At 47.1% G+C, this 24,558-nt stretch overlaps 1 protein-coding gene across 1 annotated transcript in view; it reads left to right on the plus strand.

Moving 5' to 3' along the window:
* Positions 1 to 24,558, plus strand: part of LOC139394446 (zinc finger protein 407-like) — a 191,980-nt gene that overhangs the window by 2,830 nt on the left and 164,592 nt on the right. The window contains exons 2-3 of the mRNA XM_071142517.1: positions 438 to 4,185; positions 10,010 to 10,124. Coding sequence (XP_070998618.1) covers positions 519 to 4,185; positions 10,010 to 10,124 — 3,782 coding nt within the window. The 5' untranslated portion in view covers positions 438 to 518. The remainder of the gene's footprint in view (positions 1 to 437; positions 4,186 to 10,009; positions 10,125 to 24,558) is intronic.

Genomic DNA, 24,558 nt, shown 5'->3' on the forward strand with positions numbered 1-24,558 from the left:
CTGTACAAAGTCTATTGTAAAATATTTTGAAGTTAAATATATTTAAAAGGGAGAGGTAAATCGAATCTAGGCCTAATTAATTGTAACCTACTTCAATCTATGCTACTGACCACTCACTGTCTTTCCCTGGGGTTTAGCTTCTTTTTATCTAGATTTAGTTATTTGATCACATGCAAATATCCAAAATCAACCACCTTATCATTGAACAGTTTCGTTCTAAAAGCACTAGAGGGCGACCAATAGCTACATTTGGCCTACTTCATTTTGTACATGCAGAATGATCTCTGAGTAGCCTACTCCATCTATACAATTTGAAACACAGTTTTGTTATATGAAACAGTATTGTTATGTGATTATTATTTTGTTCACAGTCAATTATATGAGTCAATTATATGAGGATTATATGAGGATTGCCCATCTTAAATGTTACTTTACAGGAACAGGATCATAACTTAATTGATTGCTGGAACAGAGTCCAATTTCCTCTTCTCATGTAAAGGCATCAGGAGGTGTCTAACATGGACGGAGAATTAAGGTCAGGGAAGGAAATTAACGAGGACAAGGTGCCTCATCATGGTGACACAGGAAATGTCTCCACAGAGGAAATGGAGAGTGGAGGAAGTCCTTCCCTAGCAAAGAGGCCCAGGCCTGATGATGTCACAGCTGACAGCACAGGAGGGATTGAGGAGGACACCGGTGGTGAGGTGGCTGATGGGAAGGAGTCAGACCAGCCCCCTCGGGCTGAGATTAACATTATCCCGGAGACATGTTACGGCTGTGCCTGTCCCATCTGTGGCTTTGTGGCCAAAACGCCAACTTCCTTGAAGATTCACTCCAAGAGGAAGCACACCGGTAGAGGAAAGACCAGGGCTGTGAGCTCAGCTGAGGTACTTGTTGAAATAGATGGCTCCACAACCGGAGCAACAGCACGGAGTTCAAATTACAAGACAGGTGGAGACACTGAGTGGAAAGTGAGCAGCAGAGAGAGACAGCAGGATGCCATAGAGAGTCAGGGCTCAGAGGCAGGAGGTTCTGAGGGGGAGGTGACTACAATAATAGCCAAAGAGGAAATAGCTGAGATACAAGGGACAGGGAGAGATGCTTTTGACAGGAAGATGACTCCAATAGCTACAGAGGAGATTGCAGAGGAGGAGCAAGAAAAGACCCCCGGTAAGAAGATGGTAGGTAAACGGGGCACCAAGCCAAAGACTATACATGCTTGCAGCTACTGTGGTCACGAGTTTAAGGACAAGCCGAGCCTAGATACACACATCAAGAGACGCCACACCAAGGAGATGAATTACTTCTGTGAATTCTGCTTGTACGCCTGTGTGGCAAAGTGCGACTACGAAAAGCACTGTCTTAGTAACAAGCACAACAAACGAGTCACGGAAAGCAGGGAATCCTCTGGCCTCTCGTCACCCACGGACAAGAAGACAGCCGAACAGGCTCAAATCTTTGCCTCCACGACGACTCAGACCCGGGCTTCCAAGCGTGCGCTCGGTGCCAGGTTCCAGCTGCAGTGCGGGAGTTGCGAATTCAGGGTCAGCAACTCTGCTTTGCTGGAGAGCCACGCTCGGCTAAAGCACCATGGCGAGCATCGCTTCCTCTGTAACGTCTGCCACTACTACACCGCTACATCTGAGTGGATGGACACACACGTGTCCTCGGAGAGCCACCAGCGTGTGGCTGAGGAGAAAAATGCAGGGTCCTCCTTTGAGGACTGCGTTGAGAAGGTGAGCATAGATGCGGTCGGCGACGACATGCTGACAGATGACGTGGCAGTAGGGGTCATCGGACATGACGGAGAGCTGCACCCTGATGTTAATGAGGATGCTGTTGAGGCTGCGAAGGCCGTGTTGGAGAACATGGAAGAGCACATGGACGAGAGAATCCCTCCCAAGAGGAGGAGAGGCAGGCCAAAGGGGCCCGCTGCAACTACTTGTGAATACTGTGGCCTTCTCGCCTCCAATAGTACCAATCTAAACGTGCATATTCGTCGTAAGCACAGCCGGCAGTACAGCTTCACCTGCAGGCTTTGTTCTTACAACTGTGTGACGAAAGGCGACATGGACCGACACTGTGTCACAAAGAAGCACCTTAAACGCGTGGAGGATGCTAGCAGCGATGGCCAAGTGGACCTGGATACATCAGTGCAGGTCGTGAGTACAGAGTCAGGCTCTCAGGCCAGCGAGGTTGAGGCTATACATCAGAATAGTCCAGTCAGAAGAGGGTCCAAAGGAGAGGGAGGGGCCACGGACAAAGAAGGGGAGCTGTCGCAAGACGACGACAAAGCACAAGTGAGCAGCCCAAAAAAGAGCAAGTACGACTTGGTCAACTCCTGCAGCCATTGCAAGTTCGTAGCTCATTCGATTCCCTCCCTCGACCTCCACGTGAAGAGGAGACACACCCGGGACTTTGAGTTTGTGTGCCTGGCGTGCAGCTACTATGCGGTCACGCGTCAAGAGATGTCTCGCCACGCCTCCACGGACAAGCATAAGCAGAAGAGCGAGGTCTACCTAGAGAACCTGGAGAGCTCCGTGGCGAAAGACCTGGCGCAGCCGGAGGAGGAGGCCACGGAGCTGGGGAACAGAGCTGACCCTGATGCTGACAACAATGCTCGCACTGAGGATCCTTCCCCTTCAGTGCCCCCTGACACAGACATGGAGCAGCCCACTAACACAGACACAACTACAGACCAGCCTAACATTATAGACACAGACCAACCCACAGACACAGATACAGACCAACCCATAGACACAGACCAGCCCAACAACACAGACCAGCTCCCTATCATCGATGCAGAGAAACCCACAGACACAGATGCAGACCAACCTACAGACACAGACACAGACCAGCTCCCTATCATCGATGCAGAGAAACCCACAGACACAGCTGCAGACCAACCTACAGACACAGACCAGTCCAACAACACAGACACGGACCAGCTCCCTATCATCGATGCAGAGAAACCCACAGACACAGATGCAGACCAACCTATAGACACAGACCAGCCCAACGATACAGATAAGGACCAGCCCCCTTGCACTGATACAGACCATCCCACTAACAATGATACAGACCAATCCAAAGACATAGACCAGCCCAACATCACTGACATAGACCAGCCCAACATCACAGACACAGACCAGCCCCCTATCACCAATACAGAGCAACCCACAGACACAGCTACAGACCAGCCCACAGACACCGAACACCCCACACAGACTTCTGACGTTTTGAGCAACGGGCATGCAGCCCCAATAGTGGAAGTTAGTGGCACTGTTGCTGAGGAAAACACGGAGATCCAGGTGGCTTGTGAGGCATCCGGTGGTGGCGCGGAACAAACCAGCAACGAAGCCCCAGGTACAATTGATCCTCAGGTTGCACCAGCAGAAATCACCATAACACCGCCTGAGGAAGGCCAGAAGGAAGGGGCCGAGGCAGAGCCAGTCTGTTCCGACGACGACGTTGAGATGGCAGATGAGAAACCTGACATCTCTTCCCCAGAGAAACAGCTCACCAGGGCGCTGCCATTCGACGCTTGCATCGTACCTCTCAAGTCCTTGACTGAAGCCGAGCTGGCTCTGCATGAAGAACGAATGGCTCACTCTGTTGAGGACCATTCTGGCCCGGCTGTAAGTGGCCTGACCGGGGCGGGCAGTTTTCAGAAGATCAAAAGAACCAAACCTGTAGGGGCTTCAGGTCTGTCCAAGCGGTTAACTCCCAACCCCCGCATCCGCTGCGAGGACTGTGGCTTCGTGGCGGACGGCATGAGCGGCCTCAATGTGCACATCTCCATGAAGCACCCGTCCAAGGAGAAGCACTTCCACTGCATGCTGTGCGGCAAGTCCTTCTACACGGAGAGCAACCTGCACCAGCACCTGACCAGCGCCGCCCACCTGCGCAACGAGCAGGCCAGCATCGAGGAGCTTCCGGAGGGCGGCGCCACCTTCAAGTGCGTGAAGTGCACGGACCCGTTCGAGACGGAGCAGGAGCTCTTCGTGCACATCAAGGAGAAGCACGAGGAGCTGTTGCGCGAGGTCAACAAGTACGTCCTGGAGGACACGGAGCAGATCAACCGCGAGCGCGAGGAGAACCAGGGCAGCGTGTGCAAGCACTGCGGCAAGGTGTGCAAGAGCAGCAACTCCATGGCCTTCCTGGCTCACATCCGCACACACACAGGTACGTCGTCTCCCAACACACTTATTTGAAAACCTTCACTGATATAGTTTTTTATTTTTATGATACATACTTCGTTTTTTTTTACAAGTTATTATAAAGTCATTGGTAACTGCGTCACTCATATTCATCGGTGTTATTATACAGTGTATTCCCCACTTAGAATTTACCAGCCGTGTCAATCATTGCATGCGTTTGGACATCAGGTTTTGAGATACTGGGGTCGAGCCTATATTAGGGGCTGGCCAGGTATCAGAGGAGAGACGTGGTTCGTGTAGTGGTGTGAGCTTAGGCCACGCGTTGGAGAAAAGGAGAAGGTAAAGACTGAGCTGCAGGAGGAGAGATGCTAATGGACCACGGATTAGGATTCCCTGTGCACCGCCTGGTCAAAGACATGTGCGACTCATAATTGATGTGTCCATTACCAAGACTCAGTTGTAATTATAGTCAATAAGTCTCTGTAAATGTGTTAAAGCTTAGGCTAAAAGCATTGGAGACCCAAAGAGAGGTGGGCTAATAATTTAAAATAATCAATGCAGGCGTATTCAAAGCCCTTAATTTCCCTTGTGTGTGTGTGTGTGTGTGTGTGTGTGTGTGTGTGTGTGTGTGTGTGTGTGTGTGTGTGTGTGTGTGTGTGTGTGTGTGTGTGTGTGTGTGTGTGTGTGTGTGTGTGTGCGTGTGTGTGTGTGTGTATATATATGTGTAAATTGTGTGTATATGTGTTTGTATGTGTAATGTGTGTGTGTGTGTGTGTGTCAGCCTACATGGTGAGCTGATTATCCTCAATCCATTAAGATTTATCTTGTCATTTATAATGCAAATCAGGGTTCGGCTGGTCAGGTCTATGACTGGGGAATGTCTGGCGGGTTAAGAATAGAGGGCGCTCCATTACTCTTCCTTGACCATGTGTATTAATTGCTTTTAAAATCAACTTAATGTAGGAATGAGAAGTGAGGGCGCCATCAATAAATGCCCTTCTCTGCTTCCTCCGGTCCGTCCCCCTTACAGCCCAAACTTTAATGGGACTTTAATTGGAGTACAGGCAGAGCTCTATGGCCAGGTCTGGGTGGATTATGTGTCTGTGTGTCTGTGTGTGTGTGTGTCTGTGTCTCTCTCTGTGTGTGTGGAGTGACTGACTAATGGCCGCGGAGTGTTAAGATGTGTGGACCGTCTCGGAGAGTTGACGGAGAGGTTGCCAGTAGCAAAGTCAATGAGAGTGCTGCCACGACGCACTATGGTAGTCTGGTCATGTGGGTCAGAATCCTCACCTACTCAGGCTGCTGCTTCTTTCTCTAAGTGTGTGCCCTCACCCATCACTGAGACGACATGATGAGGCCTACTTCTGTTTGTGATGACCTCTCAACTTCTAATATGGGGGAAGAGTCACCGTGGTTTCACCATTGCGAACCGGTTCAGGTTGGCAAATGGTCTGTTTCGCTGGGGTACGTCCTACTATTGATTAATTCCGCAAAATAAAAGCATACGAGCAGAGCAACTAACCGTCTTTACTTTGGCATTCCCCTCATGTCTCTAATGGCTCAACAAAACCACTCTTTGTGGTTACGTGGTTATGGGGAGACACACATTACTGTACAATAAGACTGAATTGCAATTCTGTTTGTTGTACAGTCGAGTAGTCAGAAAGGACGGACAACATGAATAAGAGAAAGCTTGTGAGGCGCAATGATCAACATTTTGATGTATCCTTTGTGTGATGTTTTGTTGAATCTGTAATATCCGTTTATGAGCCTACTACAGCATTTCATGTTGCCATGTAAACAACGCCATTACTCTGGGTCCAGCTGAGGAAAAGTGTTACTTAAGCAAATGAAAACAGTGACTCTTTAAGAAGATGTGTTTATCAAAGTCAAGGGCACATTTGGAGGTCTCCACTGAGTATTGTCGTAATTTTTTTTTTAGGTGGCTTTTTCGATTGAATTATCTCTTTTATTTATGAGTTTGCTCGTTCTTTTTCTTTTGTTGCCTATTTGTAGAATGCACCTATTTCTTAGCATTTTGACAGCTTATGCTAGTTATTATTATTGCTAAGTTCCCTCATAACATTGAGTTATTCTCTATTTGTATGTGGTCATTTATCGTGTACACTTCCTCCAGTGCTGTGGAACAGGACTGTGGGCTCCGCCAGTGTTTGGACTGGGAGCACGTCCAGATGGTTTTAATTAAACCAAGATTTTATTTACCTGATTAATCAGTGAAATCAGGAGATGGTGGGAGGCTGCACGCATATTTGTCAATTTGTCCCCTGAAAAAAAGAAAAGACTTCCATTTTTGCCAATGAGGATGCAACTGGATTTGCATTTTGAGCTAAATTGGTCACTTTTTCACTTGAGAGAGCTGTCTGACCTCCTGAGGCCTGGGGTGGGTTGAAGTAATGGGCACACACACATAATCACCACACACACTTGCCAAAGATGCGTGCACACACACACTTCTTCTCTCTAACACATACACACACAGACACAGTGAGTTTCTGAAGGTGTATAAAAGCTAGTTACAGAAGCTCGGTTTGTATGTGTTGGTCTAGCTGTATGATGTCAGATCGGGCCTCTCTTAATAAATAAATGTTTATCTTGGGGTGGTAGACATATTATGTTCCCACGATATTTGATTGAATATTCAACCCTGGGGAAAAAAAAGATGTCCATTTTGAATATGTTTTAAAACTGGGTTTTCCGTTTTCAAAGTGGTATTTCTGGATTTTTGGCAACGATGCCCTTTATCTACTTCCCCAGAGTCAGATGAACTCGTGGACACCATGTTTATGTCTCAGTGTCCACTATGAAGGAAGTTTGAGGTAGTTGTGCAAGCTAATGCTAACTAGCGTTAACGCAATGACTGGAAGTCTATGGGTATCTGCTAGCATTGCCAAAATCCTGAAGTATCCCTTAGGCTTTAGATATGGGAGAGATGAGGGTGGATAGAGCGAGCGAGAGAGAGAGGGTTAAACATTGCGGGAGGGTTCTCAAGGAAATTAATTAGCCATTACCCATCTCATCTGGGATGTGAGGGAGCCACATTGTGGTTGGCAATATTAATTTAACATGACACTGCATTGATGGTCAATTTCAGTTTCATGTAGGCTGTTTAAGTGGAGTGGTGGTGTATTAACATGATGAGACATGGGAAGGGAGGAATACTACATCTCTCTCCTCCTGCCATGTCTCATACTCACTCACACAGCCATCTGGCCAGATCCTCTCCCTCTGCGCCTGTCTCTCGCTTCACCTCGGCTTGGGCGCGTGTCCGTGTGTCTGTGCGTGTGTATTTGTATGTTTGTTTTGAGTGCGCATCATAGGGGTGTGTGTGTGTCGAGGCTAAATGAAGAGGCCCGATTCACCGGTGCTCATGTTCTAACGCCCCTCCCTCGTCTGTTTGCAGGCCTTGTTAGCACGCGCTTGCCTTTCAATCTTCGTTACAAGTTTAACATTCAACGCGTCGTACTTCCAGCTCGCGGCAAGTGAACCGTGTATGAACGAATTAGTAATCTACACAAAGTGCTTAATCAAATCAGCGGCTGCCCCTGAAATAAATATTGCAATGTGTCTTGGGATATTCACTAGGAGAAAGGATTGTAAAAAATGCATAGCGAGTATTTTATAGGAGGTTCCCAGACAGATTGGTTTGTCATACTGGAGAACTGCTACCCTAGTCTGTCTGCATGGGACCTGGCCCTAGTTTGTCTGCATGGGACCTGGCCCAAGTCTGTCTGCATGGGACCTGGCCCTAGTCTGTCTGCATGGGACCTGGCCCTAGTCTGTCTGCATGGGACCTGGCCCTAGTCTGTCTGCATGGGACCTGGCCCTAGTTTGTCTGCATGGGACCTGGCCCTAGTCTGTCTGCATGGGACCTGGCCCTAGTCTGTCTGCATGGGACCTGGCCCTAGTCTGTCTGCATGGGACCTGGCCCTAGTCTGTCTGCATGGGACCTGGCCCTAGTCTGTCTGCATGGGACCTGGCCCTAGTCTGTCTGCATGGGACCTGGCCCTAGTCTGTCTGCATGGGACCTGGCCCTAGTCTGTCTGCATGGGACCTGGCCCTAGTCTGTCTGCATGGGACCTGGCCCTAGTCTGTCTGCATGGGACCTGGCCCTAGTCTGTCTGCATGGGACCTGGCCCTAGTCTGTCTGCATGGGACCTGGCCCTAGTCTGTCTGCATGGGACCTGGCCCTAGTCTGTCTGCATGGGACCTGGCCCTAGTCTGTCTGCATGGGACCTGGCCCTAGTCTGTCTGCATGGGACCTGGCCCTAGTCTGTCTGCATGGGACCTGGCCCTAGTCTGTCTGCATGCTGTCTGCATGGGACCTGGCCCTAGTCTGTCTGCAAGCTGTCTGCATGGGACCTGACCCTAGTCTGTCTGCATGGGACCTGGCCCTAGTCTGTCTGCATGGGACCTGGCCCTAGTCTGTCTGCATGGGACCTGGCCCTAGTCTGTCTGCATGGGACCTGGCCCTAGTCTGTCTGCATGGGACCTGGTCCTAGTCTGTCTGCATGGGACCTGGCCCTAGTCTGTGCGGCACCATCCACATGAATGGCCCTTACTTGTAGTTGCATACACATCTTGTGTATATTCTATCTACACAAAGAAATAACAATGGCTGGGGTTCAATTAATTTAGGAAAAATAGCACTGTTGTTGCAATCATGAATTGACTTATGCATAAATGTTATCACTAGTCAAACTGCAACCGCATTGGACTGTTATTTTGTGGCATATTTACAATGCTACAGTACTATTCTGCAGCATGCTGCAGCGCTTGTTTGATTGAATAGGCCTTCCCCAGTAGGTGTGTTCTATTAGCCTAGGGTGTGGTGTCCCTTCTAGCCATCATGGGCGCTGATGATCCATAGTAGCCCCCTCTCTCTCTCTCTCTCTCTGCTGCTCTTAAATGACAAATGGCGGGCAGAGACTGTGCCCCTCTCTCAAACGCCAGCGCCACCCCCCCCTCCCCATTTATTAATGACAATGATTAGAAGGAAACCTCCCTGCAAAGCCAGGCAGAGTGATTAGCGCTTTTAATGATGGAACGTGGTAGTGAGTGCACACAAAATTGATTTACGTATTCTGCCTGACCTTTGGTATCCAATTTATGCATCCAGAAGCAAAGGAAGGAAGAGTAGGTAAGAGAGAGAGATGGAGAGAGTGACGAGGAACGGTAGAGAGGAGATTGAAGGAGAGAAAAGCCATGTACTCACTGTAGGAGCTTGTGTTTTTTGTTTGTTTTTACAGTACTAGTCAAAAGTTTGGACACACCTACTCATTCAAAGGTTTTTCTTTATTTGTACTATTTTCTACATTGTAGAATAATAGTGAAGACATCAAAACTATGAAATAACACATATGGAATCATGTCGTAACTAAAGAAATATTTTAGATTTTAGATTCTTCAAAGTAGCCACCCTTTGCCTTGATGACAGCTCTGCACACTTTTGGCATTCTCTCAACCATCTTATTTCATAGTTTTGATGTATGTCCGGGACTCAGGCCGTCTGGTTGTTTTACAGTCAATCTTGGGTAGTAAAAGTAGTACAGAAGCTGTTAACAATACTCCAGATTTCAACAACCTGACTAACAACAAGAATACAGCACGTCATCGTTCACAGTGTCACCGTCTCTGCAATTGTGCAAAGATCTTTCTGTTAGAATGCTAGTAAAGAGTGTCCCTCCCTCCTCGGCGTTATAGCTCTCCTCTACCTCCACCCCTACGTCTACAACCCCTCCTTTCTTTTTTATTATACTGTTCATAATCATTTGTGTATTTTTTTCCAATACATAAAGCAGGATAAATTGACGCCACTTATTGTTTTGCAGGATCGAAGCCGTTTAAGTGCAAAATCTGCAACTTTGCCACCGCCCAGCTGGGTGACGCCAGGAACCACGTGAAGAGACATCTGGGCATGAGAGAGTACAAGTGCCACATCTGTGGGTGAGTACCACAGTTAGTGACTAGTCACTACCTTTTTAACTGGGGGATGCCCGGGTTGTGTTCGTTAAGTACCAAACGGAAGAAAAAAGGTCCTAAACGGAAGGAAACGGCAAGGTACTATCTGAACTTAAGAAGAAACGCTTGTTTTCCTTTTACGTTGCTACGGTCTTATTGGGTTTTTAAGTCATTTTTTGCCATTTAGATCGGATCACAAGAAAAAGACACTCTTGCTCGGCAAACCATTATTTCCTCTCTTATTGTGATATGTTTCAATACAATCTGTCATATCTCACCGTAGTCAACATTAAAGCCCATAAACTCAACGTAAAAGGCTTCTGCGTCTCTTTCCTACGGCCACAGAAGCACTGCGTTTAGGCCAAGTTCAGTTCAGTCGGTTGTGTTCCCATGCTTGATCTTCCTACCATCTTACTGTGTTCAAATGGACACGTAGGAGTGTTTCTGTGTCATTTGGAAATGGACCAAATAGCAGGATCTTCAGCTTGTACCACGTTCTCTGCGGCTACATAGACCAGGACGTGTAGTTATTTAGTCCCCCGCGATGCTTCTGTGTAAACTGCTTGTTTCAATGTGTTCCGTTTCAGTTCGGTCGCTATGTTTTTCTCCCTCTTCTTTCTGCCACGTTCGAGTGGAATGAGCGTGTTTATTTGTCGCCGCCGTTCGCAAACTTTTTACAGAAAGGCAAACAGATTTTGTTAAACACAGCTACCTCTAATGAGGAGAAAGGCTCATGTTTCACAAGCCCTCCAGCTAAAGCCTTATCCCCAAGTTCTATAAATGTGTTTGGGCTTTGACCAAGAGAATATACACAGACAGACAGACAGACACAGACAGACAGACACAGACAGACAGACACAGACAGACAGACACAGACAGACAGACACAGACAGACAGACAGACAGACAGACAGACAGACACAGACAGACAGAGAATGCAGTTCTCCAATGTGCCTGACTGCCTTTAAATGAGTGTACTAAATACAGCTTCTGGTTTCACAAATCACTGCGGATGGAGGAGCTATCTCCCGCCTGAGCCAGACACTGGTGACAAATCGGCCCTGTGAGTGTGTGTGTGTGTGCGTGCGCACGCGTGCTCACTACTGACTGATCACTGGGGCAACTTTCCTCTTGACTAAAGAGCAGCAAACAAAGAACAGACCAGAAACACCCTCATTAAGGCCAAAGTAGACATACTCTCTCTTCCTAAAGTATTCAGATTAGATAATATAGGCCTACGTATTGGTGGTTAATCTGAATGCAGAGATGTTGCTAATGGTTGTTCATGTCTCAGTTAATGCAATTTCCCTTTTTCGGGTTTGTGCTGACCTAGAAAGTGAGATTACAATGTAGGCTGGCCATTAGGCATTCTGTTACACCCACTGGGTGAGGTGATATTTTGCGAAACAAAACCCTCTTTATCTAATGAAATCGTTTCTCGTTATTACGATTTATCATCTTGATTACTATAGCTGAAGCGTTCGTTTTAAGTTCACTCGACCGACGTTTCTGGCACTACAAAATTGAAATTCATATGTTTAAGCAAAATGGGGTGGTTTTACACGCAGAGATACAATTACTGGAACGCACAAAGCCCCTCAGACCATGGCAATTTGACTGGAACATTCATCAGTAATTCTATTTCTATGGTTCTACATGGCTTCCCTGCTTTGCAAGACAAGCCAATGTAACTGTTCATTCATTTCCCATTGCTGTCACAGAGCGAGCTCATCCTGCTCTCGTTAGAATGTTGAGGAGGAGCAGCGTTTGTTTAACTCAATCTAAATACGCGTGTGGTCCTTCTCCCTGCGCCATCGATTGGCGCTCCCCCCCGGTGAACTCTGTGGCTGCGAATATTACCCGCTTTTGACACTGTGCGCTAACGATTGAGACGCCCCCAAATGGATGTGGTGCACCTCTGCTGTCCACCTCACTTTAGCTGAGCCGAGAGCCACGGAGGGCTGCTCGTCTCCGCAGAGGACTCTGGGAAGTTGTTGATAGTTAAAGATCATATTGTTGTGGCATTTAATTAACAAATGCAAATCAAGGCCAGGACAGATAGGCACCTCTGACCCAGCTGCCAATCAAACGTGAGAAGGCTGTGAGAGGGCTGTTCAGTATAGGTAGGCTGTGTCGTGTGTACACCATGCCTTTACACTCTCTCTCTCTCTCTCTCTCTCTCTCTCTCTCTCTCTCCCCCTTCTTTTAGCTAACAGTTACTCTCTTTTATTTTCTGTTTCGGTTCCTCTTTCTTGTCTTTCTTGTCCTTCAGATTGACACGTCTCTTAGCTGATATCCTCTGCTTTTTACAGAAAGTTTAAAAAAAAATGTATTTATTTTGTAGCCCCTTTTCTCCCCAATTTCGTGATATCCAATTGGTAGTAGTCTTGTCCCATCACTGGGACAAGTACGGACTCGGGAGAGGCGAAGGTCGAGAGCCATGCGTCCTTCGAAAACACGACCCTGCCAAGCCACACTGCTTCTTGACACACTACTCGCTTAACCCGGAAGCCAGCCGCACCAATGTGTTGGAGGAAACACTGTACAACTGGCGACCAGAGTCAGCGTGCACTGCGCCTGGCCCGCCATAAGGAGTCGCTAGAGCACGGTGGGACAAGGACATCCCGGCCGGCCAAACCCTCCACTAACTCTGACGATGTTGGGCCAATTGTGCGCCGCCTCATGGGTCTCCCGATCACGGCCGGCTGAGACACAACCCGGGATCAAACTCGGGTCTGTAGTGACGCCTCAAACACTCTGATGCAGTGCTTTAGACTGCTGCGACTGTCTTTTTTGCCATTTATGACAGTGTTATTCAATGCATTTCTATGGGCTATAGTAGTCAAGACCAAAATCTATATTTTCAAAAAAAAATGTACATATATTTTTTTGATACCTAAAGGCCCCCTGCCCCCCCACCGGCTTAGACTTTTAAGAATGAAAATACTGAATCTTGCAGCAATGACATCTCCTAACTGATTGATGTAGTCCGAAGTTGGCCATAAAAACATAACCTGCAAAACCAGCAGAAAAACACAAATTGCCTCCCTAGCACATACAGTACGGCAAGATTCCTCATACTATATTTAATTGGTAAAAAAAATCATTTTAAACACAAGGCTGTTTCTTGTCTTTTCTCTGTGTGTGGTGTGTGTCGGTCCACAGTGGGCCATTTAATGAGCACTCCCTTTCCTTTCCTCCATCATGTGCTCTCCTCCCAAAAGGCCCTGGATTCAGCATTTCAGCATCCCTTACCCGTACCACTCCCCCCCCCCCACCCCCCATAGCCCCACCGCTCTCGCCTCACCCTCCCCAAAGATGCCATGGCCAGCCAGTGCTGTTTGTACGTGTTAAATTATGCATCAGGAGTCTAAACGCTGTGAAGCATTGGTTTAATATCTGGGGGCCAAGTCGTAGGAAGTATTAACAGCATCCTGGATGGTCCTCCCATTGGACCTGGTTCTATGATATCATATCGGCCAGACGGCCACTATAGTTGGAACTACCCGTCAACTAGCTCCAGTTTAAACTTTAACGGTTTCTCTCTTCATCTCCCCCCAAAAAGTTGTCCGTCTTTTCGGTATCTAAGAGGTCTCCCCCCCCCCCCCCTCTCCCTCCGTTGACTTAGTAGCCGAGTCCGGAGTGAGTATATTTAGTCATCGTTTCATGTTGGTGTCATGTGATTTGAATGGAACAGGATAGGGCTGGCTCTTGTCAGGCTTTTGTGTCTCCCCGTCTGTGAGTGTGTCTTCTGCTGGTCCCAGAATAGCCCCATCAGTTCAGTTCCGCCCTCCCCTCCCTTCCCCAGCTCATCCTCTGTAATATGTCTTAATGCCCAGGCCTCTGTGTGTGTGTGTGTGTGTGTGTGTGTGTGTGTGTGTGTGTGTGTGTGAGAGAGAGAGTCCGGGCCTTGACAGGAGAGGAGCATCTTAGCGCTCTGCTTATCCAGAGAAAGCCGTCACTTATCTCAGCCCCTCCATTGTGTGTCCCCCGCCACCTCCACTCCCACCCCTCTTCCTCCCTGACGTGATACTCTTTAATCCTCAAACAGAATCTGGTTTTAACTCGGACTATTTTTTCGGTGTTAATGGTTGGGATCCCGATGAGGAGGGTTACAACGTCACTCCCCCCTGATCTCTCCGCCGCCCCCCCAAAATAATTGTACATCATCGCTTCATAACGTGTCAGAGGGGTGTTGGTGGCGTGCAATTAAAACCGGCGAATATAATACAGGAAATTACGGCCTGTCAGGTCGGTGAACAACACAGTCGGTATTTGAGTTACACTTAATCATCATGTGCATTAGCGACTTCATCGCATTTCTACTCTGGTGTGAAGCAGTCTCTCTCTCTCACTGTTAAGGCTTTGGATTGTGTCTGAAAGTACAACACCCAGGCTATAGCTCTGTACTTATGTGAGGAGACGACATTTGAAAGCTCATTGCCTCAGTAAATGATGTAGGTTCGTGTGAACGAAAAGGATCCCCCACCCATGTGCATGCGGAACGAAATGGTATGCAAAAACACTGAATTCATTATCACACAACAGATGAAAACATTGAATATTTACTCTCAACAAGCCAGACACCACGAGCCGCGTTATGTTTGCATAATTCATTTGCAACCGTCCTGAAAAAGTTCTAAATGAGCTTGTATCTTGATTGAATAGACATTTCTCCTCGCCTATACCAAACTCAGGGTTTTTTTTGTATGCTTTTTTTTTTAGGTCATGTTGTCCTTTTTAAATGAAAAATAATTCCCCCCTCCCCCCAATCAGAAACACACATGGCATTTATCCACATTAAAAGAAGTATCAATGTTTAGCGTTTTGCTACCCATCTTCACTATCACGTCAGTCAGCGCACGATCCTTATCGACCAAAACAAACACATTTTGCTTTGATTCGCTTAACTTTATTTAGTGCGGCATTATCCGGAAATGAAATAAGTAGCCCTAAAGGTCATACGGAAAAGAATGCAGAAAGGCTGGTCTAGAAAGGTTAAATATGTGACAGAGCTGTTTGGATGATAACGAGGAGGGGTCCGTCTGCTCGGGGAGCTCAGGCTTCTGTTTCTGACTTCACTTTGTGCGCCGCGATCGCTCTTTATGACCGGGACAGCTTTACAGCCCGTTAGCCCGCCATAACATGATGAAGCACACCCTAATAGATTGGATGTGTTTAGTAGCCTTGGGCTGATGTTTGTAAAATTAATGTTTTCGCAGAAAGGAACACACACACACACACACACACACACACACACACACACACACACACACACTTACTAAAGCCACGACAGGGCAGTATCTTTAACAGCCATATACAATGTGCAACACAGTTGGTAAATATTTCACAGTCAGTTTGCGTTAGATTCTACAGTATATTCCACTGACCTATATGCTGGTATTAGGCATGCAGTAATTGAGGAAATATTCAATAATTTAAGGAGCATCTTTGTTCTGTGAGCTGGGATCAGTCTAGACCTGTTAATCAAAACTTAGTAATGTTACTCTTAGTAATGTGACCCCAAACCTCTTTTGCAATATCAGATGTATGCTTCAAATTACACAAATATTTGTGAGTGTTTTTGTATTGGCTGAATGGGCTCAACTGAGCGTCTCTTTTGCATCTAGCGTACATACTCTCTCTTTCTGAGCTTATCCATCCTATTAGGCCTACCTTTTAGTAAGATCTTCAGACACTTAACGGTCAAGGTCGAGGTCCTGCTTGCTCTTTAGTGGCCTCGAAATGGGGGCTGAGGGGCTTTAAAATCAAAACATTCCCCTTTAATCAAACAAAAACAAACAAAAGCCAGGCTCCATAAACGGCAAGATCAGTGTTTTAGCTAAAGCAGCTAACTCGGCACATACACTCTGGAGGGCTGGTTTGCTCATCACATCAGCAAAAAAGGCTGCATTGTCACTGGCTGAGTTTGGGTGGGCCTGTTGGAGTCAATTGGCCTTGCTACACTTTCACTACACCGTGTGGTATAATGAAAACTTACGTAGAAAGCTGCAATGGGTTATGATTATGATAGAGATTTATGGAAGGGTTTGTCTGATCGCAGCCTTGTTTTACGGTAAGCGCAAAATGCTCCCCTCTGAAATGGCGTGCTTTATTGGTTCGCTTAGACATTTTGGAAAAGTCCGTTCAAGATATCTTTTAAATATCCAGACGATCCATGATTGTCATTCTCTTCTGGCCTTCGCTCTGAGTGAAAGGGAGACTTGGCTAGTTCCCAAAGGCTCAATGCCCTTGTGAGTACGCCCCCCCCCCCCCCCCCCCCCCCCCCCCCCTCCGCTTGGTGCCCGTCTGGCACACGTCACTCCCAATCACGACACACAGAGACCTCCATCTCATCAGAAGAGACGAGTGGACATGATGTCTCGACTTAGTTTTATACACAACAAAACAGCTCCCATAGCGATGTCTGGGGTGAGAATGGTGACAAAATAGAGCGAGAGAGAGAGGAAGGAGGGAAGATGAAGAGGGTCGAGAGCGAGAGAGATGGAGAGATAGCGGGAGGAATATGAGGAGAGGGAGAGAAAGTACGTAGGATAGATATCACCCGTGCATTGCTCTCTTTGTGTGTTGGTATCAGGGGACCGCAAATGGCACACAATAACACATGCCCTTAGGCATTATGGGGATGTCTGTAAGTTGAACGAAGGTGTGTTTAATTGCAACTCCATCAATGATTTCAAATGCAGTTAATGCAAAGGAAGAACAAACATCTCTGCTGTGGCTCAGAAACACATCTCCTAGTTTAAAAAGGAAGAAATCCCTTGTTCGAGAGATAAAAGCCACGCGGTTGATTCCATTGAGCTAATCCTGTCGTAGAGTTGCACACCAACCGGGGAGGAGAAGTTAATGAGTGATTAACAACAGCAATTAAAAGATGAGGGAGAGAGAGAGCGAGCGAGAGAGAGAGGGAGAGAGAATGGAGAGAAAAAAGTGTATAATTAAAATATCAGTCCCTCTCTTTGTCAAAAGTGCGTGTGTCATCCATTGTGCACTTATTAAAAGCCGGCAGGGGAAGGAGAGAACAGTGCTTAATTCCAGTACTCCTGAAGTGTCTGGTAATATGCCCGCGGATGGAAGCTGAGGAAGGCTGTAACTCATGTTTAAGTGTGCGGCCGTGTCATTGCAGGTTCACATTCATGCCTTTCTGTGTTGACACCCATTGGGGCAGGGGATATTTGGCAGTCAGGAGTAATTTAACTTAATTAATGGGATGCATATTTGATGGAGGAATAAAATATCCCGGCTCAGCAAAGTGGAAAAGGGGAAAGATTTAGTGGGAGTTAAAGGTGGAGGGGAGAGTCATTTGTGCATTCAGTTACCGCTGCTTGAGAGACGGAGAGACGGTGGGGTGGAGTGGGGGAGGAGAGAGAGAGAGAGAGAGAGAGAGAGAGAGAGAGAGAGAGAGAGAGAGAGAGAGAGAGAGAGAGAGAGAGATGGGTTGATAGAGGGAGTGAGAGTCGGTAGGAGCGAGGCCAGTGGGTGAGGAGGGGAGGATGAGCGGAAGTGGGTGAGGAGGGGAGGATGAGCGGAAGTGTGAGAGATGGGTGGCACTGTGTGGGTTGACGCAAAGCTGAGTTGAAGTGTAGAGGGGAATGGGCTGTCCCTCCATTCAGAGTGACAGCGTTTGAGTTAATTGATATCCGGAGTGAGCCCCCCTCTCAGTACAAACAGGCACATTACGCTGGTTTGCAAACTTGTGTCGGAGCTGCCCGGCTACTGAGGGCCTTTTAAATATGCATGAGGGGGCTTTTAAAAGGGGGTTCAGTGATGCCGGAGAGCGGTTGGTCCCCCCACCATGCGCACACACACACACGTGTGTATATACACTATATACACACACATACAACATGGTGCCACCAGGTGAACCCGTGTCCCAGTGAAAAGCTTGTCATGCTGCTTTTAATCTCCCCTGACACTTTTTAATTGCCTTCCTGTAGGTATAGATTATTTCATGGCGAGTTCATTGTGGAGATGTTTGATACCATCCAGGAGGCATCTGGGATGCTGTTAGCTGGCTAGAGATGAGCCACCCATCCATCGACTGTCTCTTCCTCCCTTTCCTATCTCTCTCTTCTTCTCACTTTCTCCCTATGTCTTTATCTTTCACCTTCTCTCTCTCTCTTTTTTAAATTATAAAAAAAATATATTTCACCTTTATTTGACCAGGTAGGCCAGTTGAGAACAAGTTCTCATTCACAACTGCAACCTGGCCAAGATAAAGCAAAGCAGTGCAACAAAAAACAACACAGAGTTACACATAAACAAACGTACAGTCAACAACACAATAGAAAAATCTATATACTGTACAGTGTGGGCAAATGGAGTGAGGAGGTAAGGCAATAAATAGGCCATAGTAGCGAAGTAATTACAATTTAGCAATTGAACACTGGAGTGATAGATGTGCAGATGATGATGTGCAAGTAGAAATACTGGTGTGCAAAAGAGCAAAAAAGTAAATAAAAACAATATGGGGATGAGGTAGGTAGTTGGATGGGCTATTTACAGATGGGCTATGTACAGCTGCAGCGATCGGTAAGCTGCTCAGATAGCTGATGCTTAAAGTTAGTGAGGGAGATATAAGTCTCCATCTTCAGCAATTTTTGCAATTTGTTCCAGTCATTGGCAGCAGAGAACTGGAAGGAAAGGCGGCCAAATCAAATCAAATCAAATCAAATTTTATTTGTCACATACACATGGTTAGCAGATGTTAATGCGAGTGTAGCGAAATGCTTGTGCTTCTAGTTCCGACAATGCAGTAATAACCAACAAGTAATCTAACTAACAATTCCAAAACTACTGTCTTATACACAGTGTAAGGGGATAAAGAATATGTACATAAGGATATATGAATGAGTGATGGTACAGAGCAGCATAGGCAGGATACAGTAGATGGTATCGAGTACAGTATATACATGAGGTGAGTATGTAAACAAAGTGGCATAGTTAAAGTGGCTAGTGATACATGTATTACATAAGGATGCAGTCGATGATATAGAGTACAGTATATACGTATGCATATGAGATGAATAATGTAGGGTAAGTAACATTATATAAGGTAGCATTGTTTAAAGTGGCTAGTGATATATTTACATAATTTCCCATCAATTCCCATTATTAAAGTGGCTGGAGTTGAGTCAGTGTCAGTGTCAGTGTGTTGGCAGCAGCCACTCAATGTTAGTGGTGGCTGTTTAACAGTCTGATGGCCTTGAGATAGAAGCTGTTTTTCAGTCTCTCGGTCCCAGCTTTGATGCACCTGTACTGACCTCGCCTTCTGGATGATAGCGGGGTGAGCAGGCAGTGGCTCGGGTGGTTGATGTCCTTGATGATCTTTATGGCCTTCCTGTAACATCGGGTGGTGTAGGTGTCCTGTAGGGCAGGTAGTTTGCCCCCGGTGATGCGTTGTGCAGACCTCACTACCCTCTGGAGAGCCTTACGGTTGTGGGCGGAGCAGTTGCCGTACCAGGCGGTGATACAGCCCGCCAGGATGCTCTCGATTGTGCATCTGTAGAAGTTTGTGAGTGCTTTTGGTGACAAACCAAATTTCTTCAGCCTCCTGAGGTTGAAGAGGCGCTGCTGCGCCTTCTTCACGATGCTGTCTGTGTGAGTGGACCAATTCAGTTTGTCTGTGATGTGTATGTCGAGGAACTTAAAACTTAAAACCTATGTGGATAGGGGGGTGTTCCCTCTGCTGTTTCCTGAAGTCCACAATCATCTCCTTAGTTTTGTTGACGTTGAGTGTGAGGTTATTTTCCTGACACCACACTCCGACGGCCCTCACCTCCTCCCTGTAGGCCGTCTCGTCGTTGTTGGTAATCAAGCCTACCACTGTTGTGTCGTCCGCAAACTTGATGATTGAGTTGGAGGCGTGCGTGGCCACGCAGTCGTGGGTGAACAGGGAGTACAGGAGAGGGCTCAGAACGCACCCTTGTGGGGCCCCAGTGTTGAGGATCAGCGGGGTGGAGATGTTGTTGCCTACCCTCACCACCTGGGGTGGCCCGTCAGGAAGTCCAGCACCCAGTTGCACAGGGCGGGGTCGAGACCCAGGGTCTCGAGCTTGATGACGAGCTTGGAGGGTACTATGGTGTTGAATGCCGAGCTGTAGTCGATGAACAGCATTCTCACATAGGTATTCCTCTTGTCCAGATGGGTTAGGGCAGTGTGCAGTGTGGTTGAGATTGCATCGTCTGTGGACCTATTTGGGCGGTAAGCAAATTGGAGTGGGTCTAGGGTGTCAGGTAGGGTGGAGGTGATATGGTCCTTGACTAGTCTCTCAAAGCACTTCATGATGACGGAAGTGAGTGCTACGGGGTGGTAGTCGTTTAGCTCAGTTACCTTAGCTTTCTTGGAAACAGGAACAATGGTGGCCCTCTTGAAGCATGTGGGAACAGCAGACTGGTATAGGGATTGATTGAATATGTCCGTAAACACACCGGCCAGCTGGTCTGCGCATGCTCTGAGGGCGCGGCTGGGGATGCCGTCTGGGCCTGCAGCCTTGCGAGGGTTAACACGTTTAAATGTCTTACTCACCTCGGCTGCAGTGAAGGAGAGTCCGCATGTTTTCGTTGCAGGCCGTGTCAGTGGCACTGTATTGTCCTCAAAGCGGGCAAAAAAGTTATTTAGTCTGCCTGGGAGCAGGACATCCTGGTCCGTGACTGGGCTGGATTTCTTCTTGTAGTCCGTGATTGACTGTAGACCCTGCCACATGCCTCTTGTGTCTGAGCCGTTGAATTGAGATTCTACTTTGTCTCTGTACTGACGCTTAGCTTGTTTGATAGCCTTGCGGAGGGAATAGCTGCACTGTTTGTATTCGGTCATGTTACCAGTCACCTTGCCCTGATTAAAAGCAGTGGTTCGCGCTTTCAGTTTCACGCGAATGCTGCCATCAATCCACGGTTTCTGGTTAGGGAATGTTTTAATCGTTGCTATGGGAACGACATCTTCAACGCACGTTCTAATGAACTCGCACACCGAATCAGCGTATTCGTCAATATTGTTATCTGACGCAATACGAAACATGTCCCAGTCCACGTGATGGAAGCAGTCTTGGAGTGTGGAGTCAGCTTGGTCGGACCAGCGTTGGACAGACCTCAGCGTGGGAGCCTCTTGTTTTAGTTTCTGTCTGTAGGCAGGGATCAACAAAATGGAGTCGTGGTCAGCTTTTCCGAAAGGAGGGCGGGGCAGGGCCTTATATGCGTCGCGGAAGTTAGAGTAACAATGATCCAAGGTTTTTCCACCCCTGGTTGCGCAATCGATATGCTGATAGAATTTAGGGAGTCTTGTTTTCAGATTAGCCTTGTTAAAATCCCCAGCTACAATGAATGCAGCCTCCGAATAAATGGAGGTGTTGGCTTTGGGAATGACCAGTGAGATATACCTAGAGGAGGGAGTGCTACGGGTGGGTGTTGTTATGGTGACCAGTGAGTTGAGATAAGGTGGAGCTTTACCTAGCTAAGACATATAGATGAGCTGGAGCCAGTGGGTCTGGTGATGAATATGTAGCAAGGGCCAGCCAACGAGAGCATAGAGGTCGCAGCAGTGGTGGGTAGTATATGAGGCTTTGGTGACAACAAAGATGGCACTGTGATAGACTGCATCCAGTTTTCTGAGTAGAGTGTTGGAGGCTATTTTGTAAATGACATCGCCAAAGTCGAGAGTCGGTAGGATAGTCAGTTTTACGAGGTTATGTTTGGCAGTGTGAGTGAAGGAGGCTTTGTTGCGAAATAGGAGGCCGATTCTAGATTTAATTTTGGATTGGGGATGCTTAATGTGAGTCTGGAAGGGTTTACAGTCTAACCAGACACCTAGGTAATTGTTGTTGTCCACATATTCTAGGTCAGAACCATCCAGAGTAGTGATGCTAGTCGGGCAGGAGGGTGTGGGCAGAAATCGGTTGAAGAGCTTGCATTGAGTGTTACTAACGTTTAAGAACAGTTGGAGGCCATGGAAGGAGTCTTGTATGGCATTGAAGCTTGTTTGAAGGTTTGTTAACACAGTGTCCAAAGAAGGACCAGATGTATACAGAATGGTGTCGTCTGCATAGAGGTGGATCAAGGAATCACCCACAGCAAGAACGACATCATTGATATATACAGAGAAGAGAGTCGGCCCGAGAATTGAACCCTGTGGCACCCCCATAGAGACTGCCAGGGGTCCAGACAACAGGCCCTCCGATTTGACACACTGAACTCTATCTGAGAAGTAGTTGGTGAACCAGGCGAGGCAGTCATTTGAGAAACCAAGGCTGTTGAGTCTGCCGATGAGAATGCGATGATTGACAGAGTCGAAAGCCTTGGCCAGGTCGATGAAGACGGCTGCATAGTACTGTCTTTTATCGATGGCGGTTATGATATCGTTTAGAACCTTGAGCGTGGCTGAGGTGCACCTGTGACCAGCTCGGAAACCAGATTGCACAGTGGAGAAGATACGGTGAGATTCTAAATGGTCACTGATCTGTTTGTTAACTTGGCTTTCGAAGACTTTAGAAAGGCAGGGCAGGATGGATATAGGTCTGTAACAGCTTGGGTCTAGAGTGTCACCCCCTTTGAAGAGGGGTGACTGCGGCAGCTTTCCAATCTTTAGGAATCTTGGACGATACGAAAGAGAGGTTGAACAGACCAATAATATGGGTTGCAACAATGGCGGAGGATCCAGATTGTCTAGCCCAGCTGATTTGTACGGGGTCCAGATTTTGCAGATCTTTCAGAACACCAGCTGTCTGGATTTGGGTGAAGGAGAAGCTAGGGAGGCTTGGGAAAGTTGCTGCGGGGGGTGCGGAGCTGTTAGCCGGGGTTGGGGTAGCCAGGAGGAAAGCATGGCCAGCCGTAGAGAAATGCTTATTGAAATTCCCGATTATCGTAGATTTATCGGTGGTGACAGTGTTTCCTATCCTCAGTGCAGTGGGCAGCTGGGAGGACATGCTCTTATTCTCCATGGACTTTCATCATTCTCTGTCCTTTTCTCTCTCTCCTTCCCTCCCTCCATCTGTGATGGCCCAGACTTATTAAAATGGGTGAGAGACTAAATGCAATCACTCATTGCCATCATCATAATTGAGCTGATGTACCTGCTCTGTGGTGGCCCTACCCTGACAGGGGAGAGGAGTGGATGGGACGTGTGTGTGTGTGTGGAGCGCTTTGTGTCTGAGAGTAGTCCTGGTTAGGATGTCTGATCCCCTCTCGCTCTGTCACACAAACTCTGGCCCCGCGTCTGTCACACTCGGGAACGGACATCCGTTTTACTAAATCGACTCATATCCTCCCTCACAGAAAGTACACTTGCAGTGTTTTTATTTGACTGGGGGAAGGTGAACTGTCTCGTCAGGAATCATAATGTCAGTTTGTTGTCTGTGAGGAGAGACCAACGTTCAGTGAGCCTGTCGTTAACGTGAGCTGGTCTGGTGCTTTGTTGACTAACCATCCAGTAGTTCCCACTGGGTACAAACTGGTTGATTCATTGTTTTCACGCCATTTCAACAACAAAAATGAATTTGTTGTAATTTTTCAACTTAAATCTAATGTCGTGGTTCAAATGTATGTTGATTTCACATTGAATTCACGTTATTGACAACTTCATCAAATGTAAATCAGAACTAGATGTTGAACTGACGTCTTTGCCCAGCTTTTGTGTCCTAACTTGAGGACCTTGCATAAAGTCAAGAGTTATGCGTGTTATTCTCAAGTTAGGATTCGGCTGGTATTGCTTAGGTGAGTGTGTGAATCAGGACTTAACCAAGTTAGTTGGTCAGACAGTCCAGTAGACCACATTAGGCCCTAGTTCTCTTTAAACATTCATGTTTTCAGGAATTCTTTAGGTCAGGGGTGTCAAACTCATTCCACGGAGGGCCGAGTGTCTGCGTACATTTTCCCCCCTTTAAATTAAGACCTAGACAACCAGGTGAGGGGAGTTTCGTACTAATCGGTGCCCGTAAATCACCAATCAAGTACAAGGGAGGAACGAAAACCCGCAGACGCTTGGCCCTCCGTGGAATGAGTTTGACACGTGCTTTAGGTCATATTTTACATTCAAGAAATCCAGCCGATCCCTCAGGTTTGTTTGGCAATATGCACCATTTTCTTTGAAAAAGCCGTTAATATTCAATAATGATAAATGGGATCGATATTAGAAATGAGATTACACGCCAGCTCAAACAACCAATCAGAGAGACATTTACTCCACCAGCCAGGTCACCCGTGATACAAGGCATGATTGGACCTCAATGTCTGAGGATGTTGGGATAGGACTTGGGAACTGGCCACTGGGGGCAGCAGTGAGTGCTGTTATCTTTAAGTAGGTTTCAGTTGTGGATGGGCATCTGCCTCTGATTCCAAAGGTTGCAAGTTCAAATCCAGTATTAAAACGTTTATTTTTTTATTTTTTATATATTTTTGTTTTAAGCCTAT

Source organism: Oncorhynchus clarkii, chromosome 3, assembly GCF_045791955.1.
Source record: "Oncorhynchus clarkii lewisi isolate Uvic-CL-2024 chromosome 3, UVic_Ocla_1.0, whole genome shotgun sequence".
Taxonomy (NCBI): domain Eukaryota; kingdom Metazoa; phylum Chordata; class Actinopteri; order Salmoniformes; family Salmonidae; genus Oncorhynchus; species Oncorhynchus clarkii.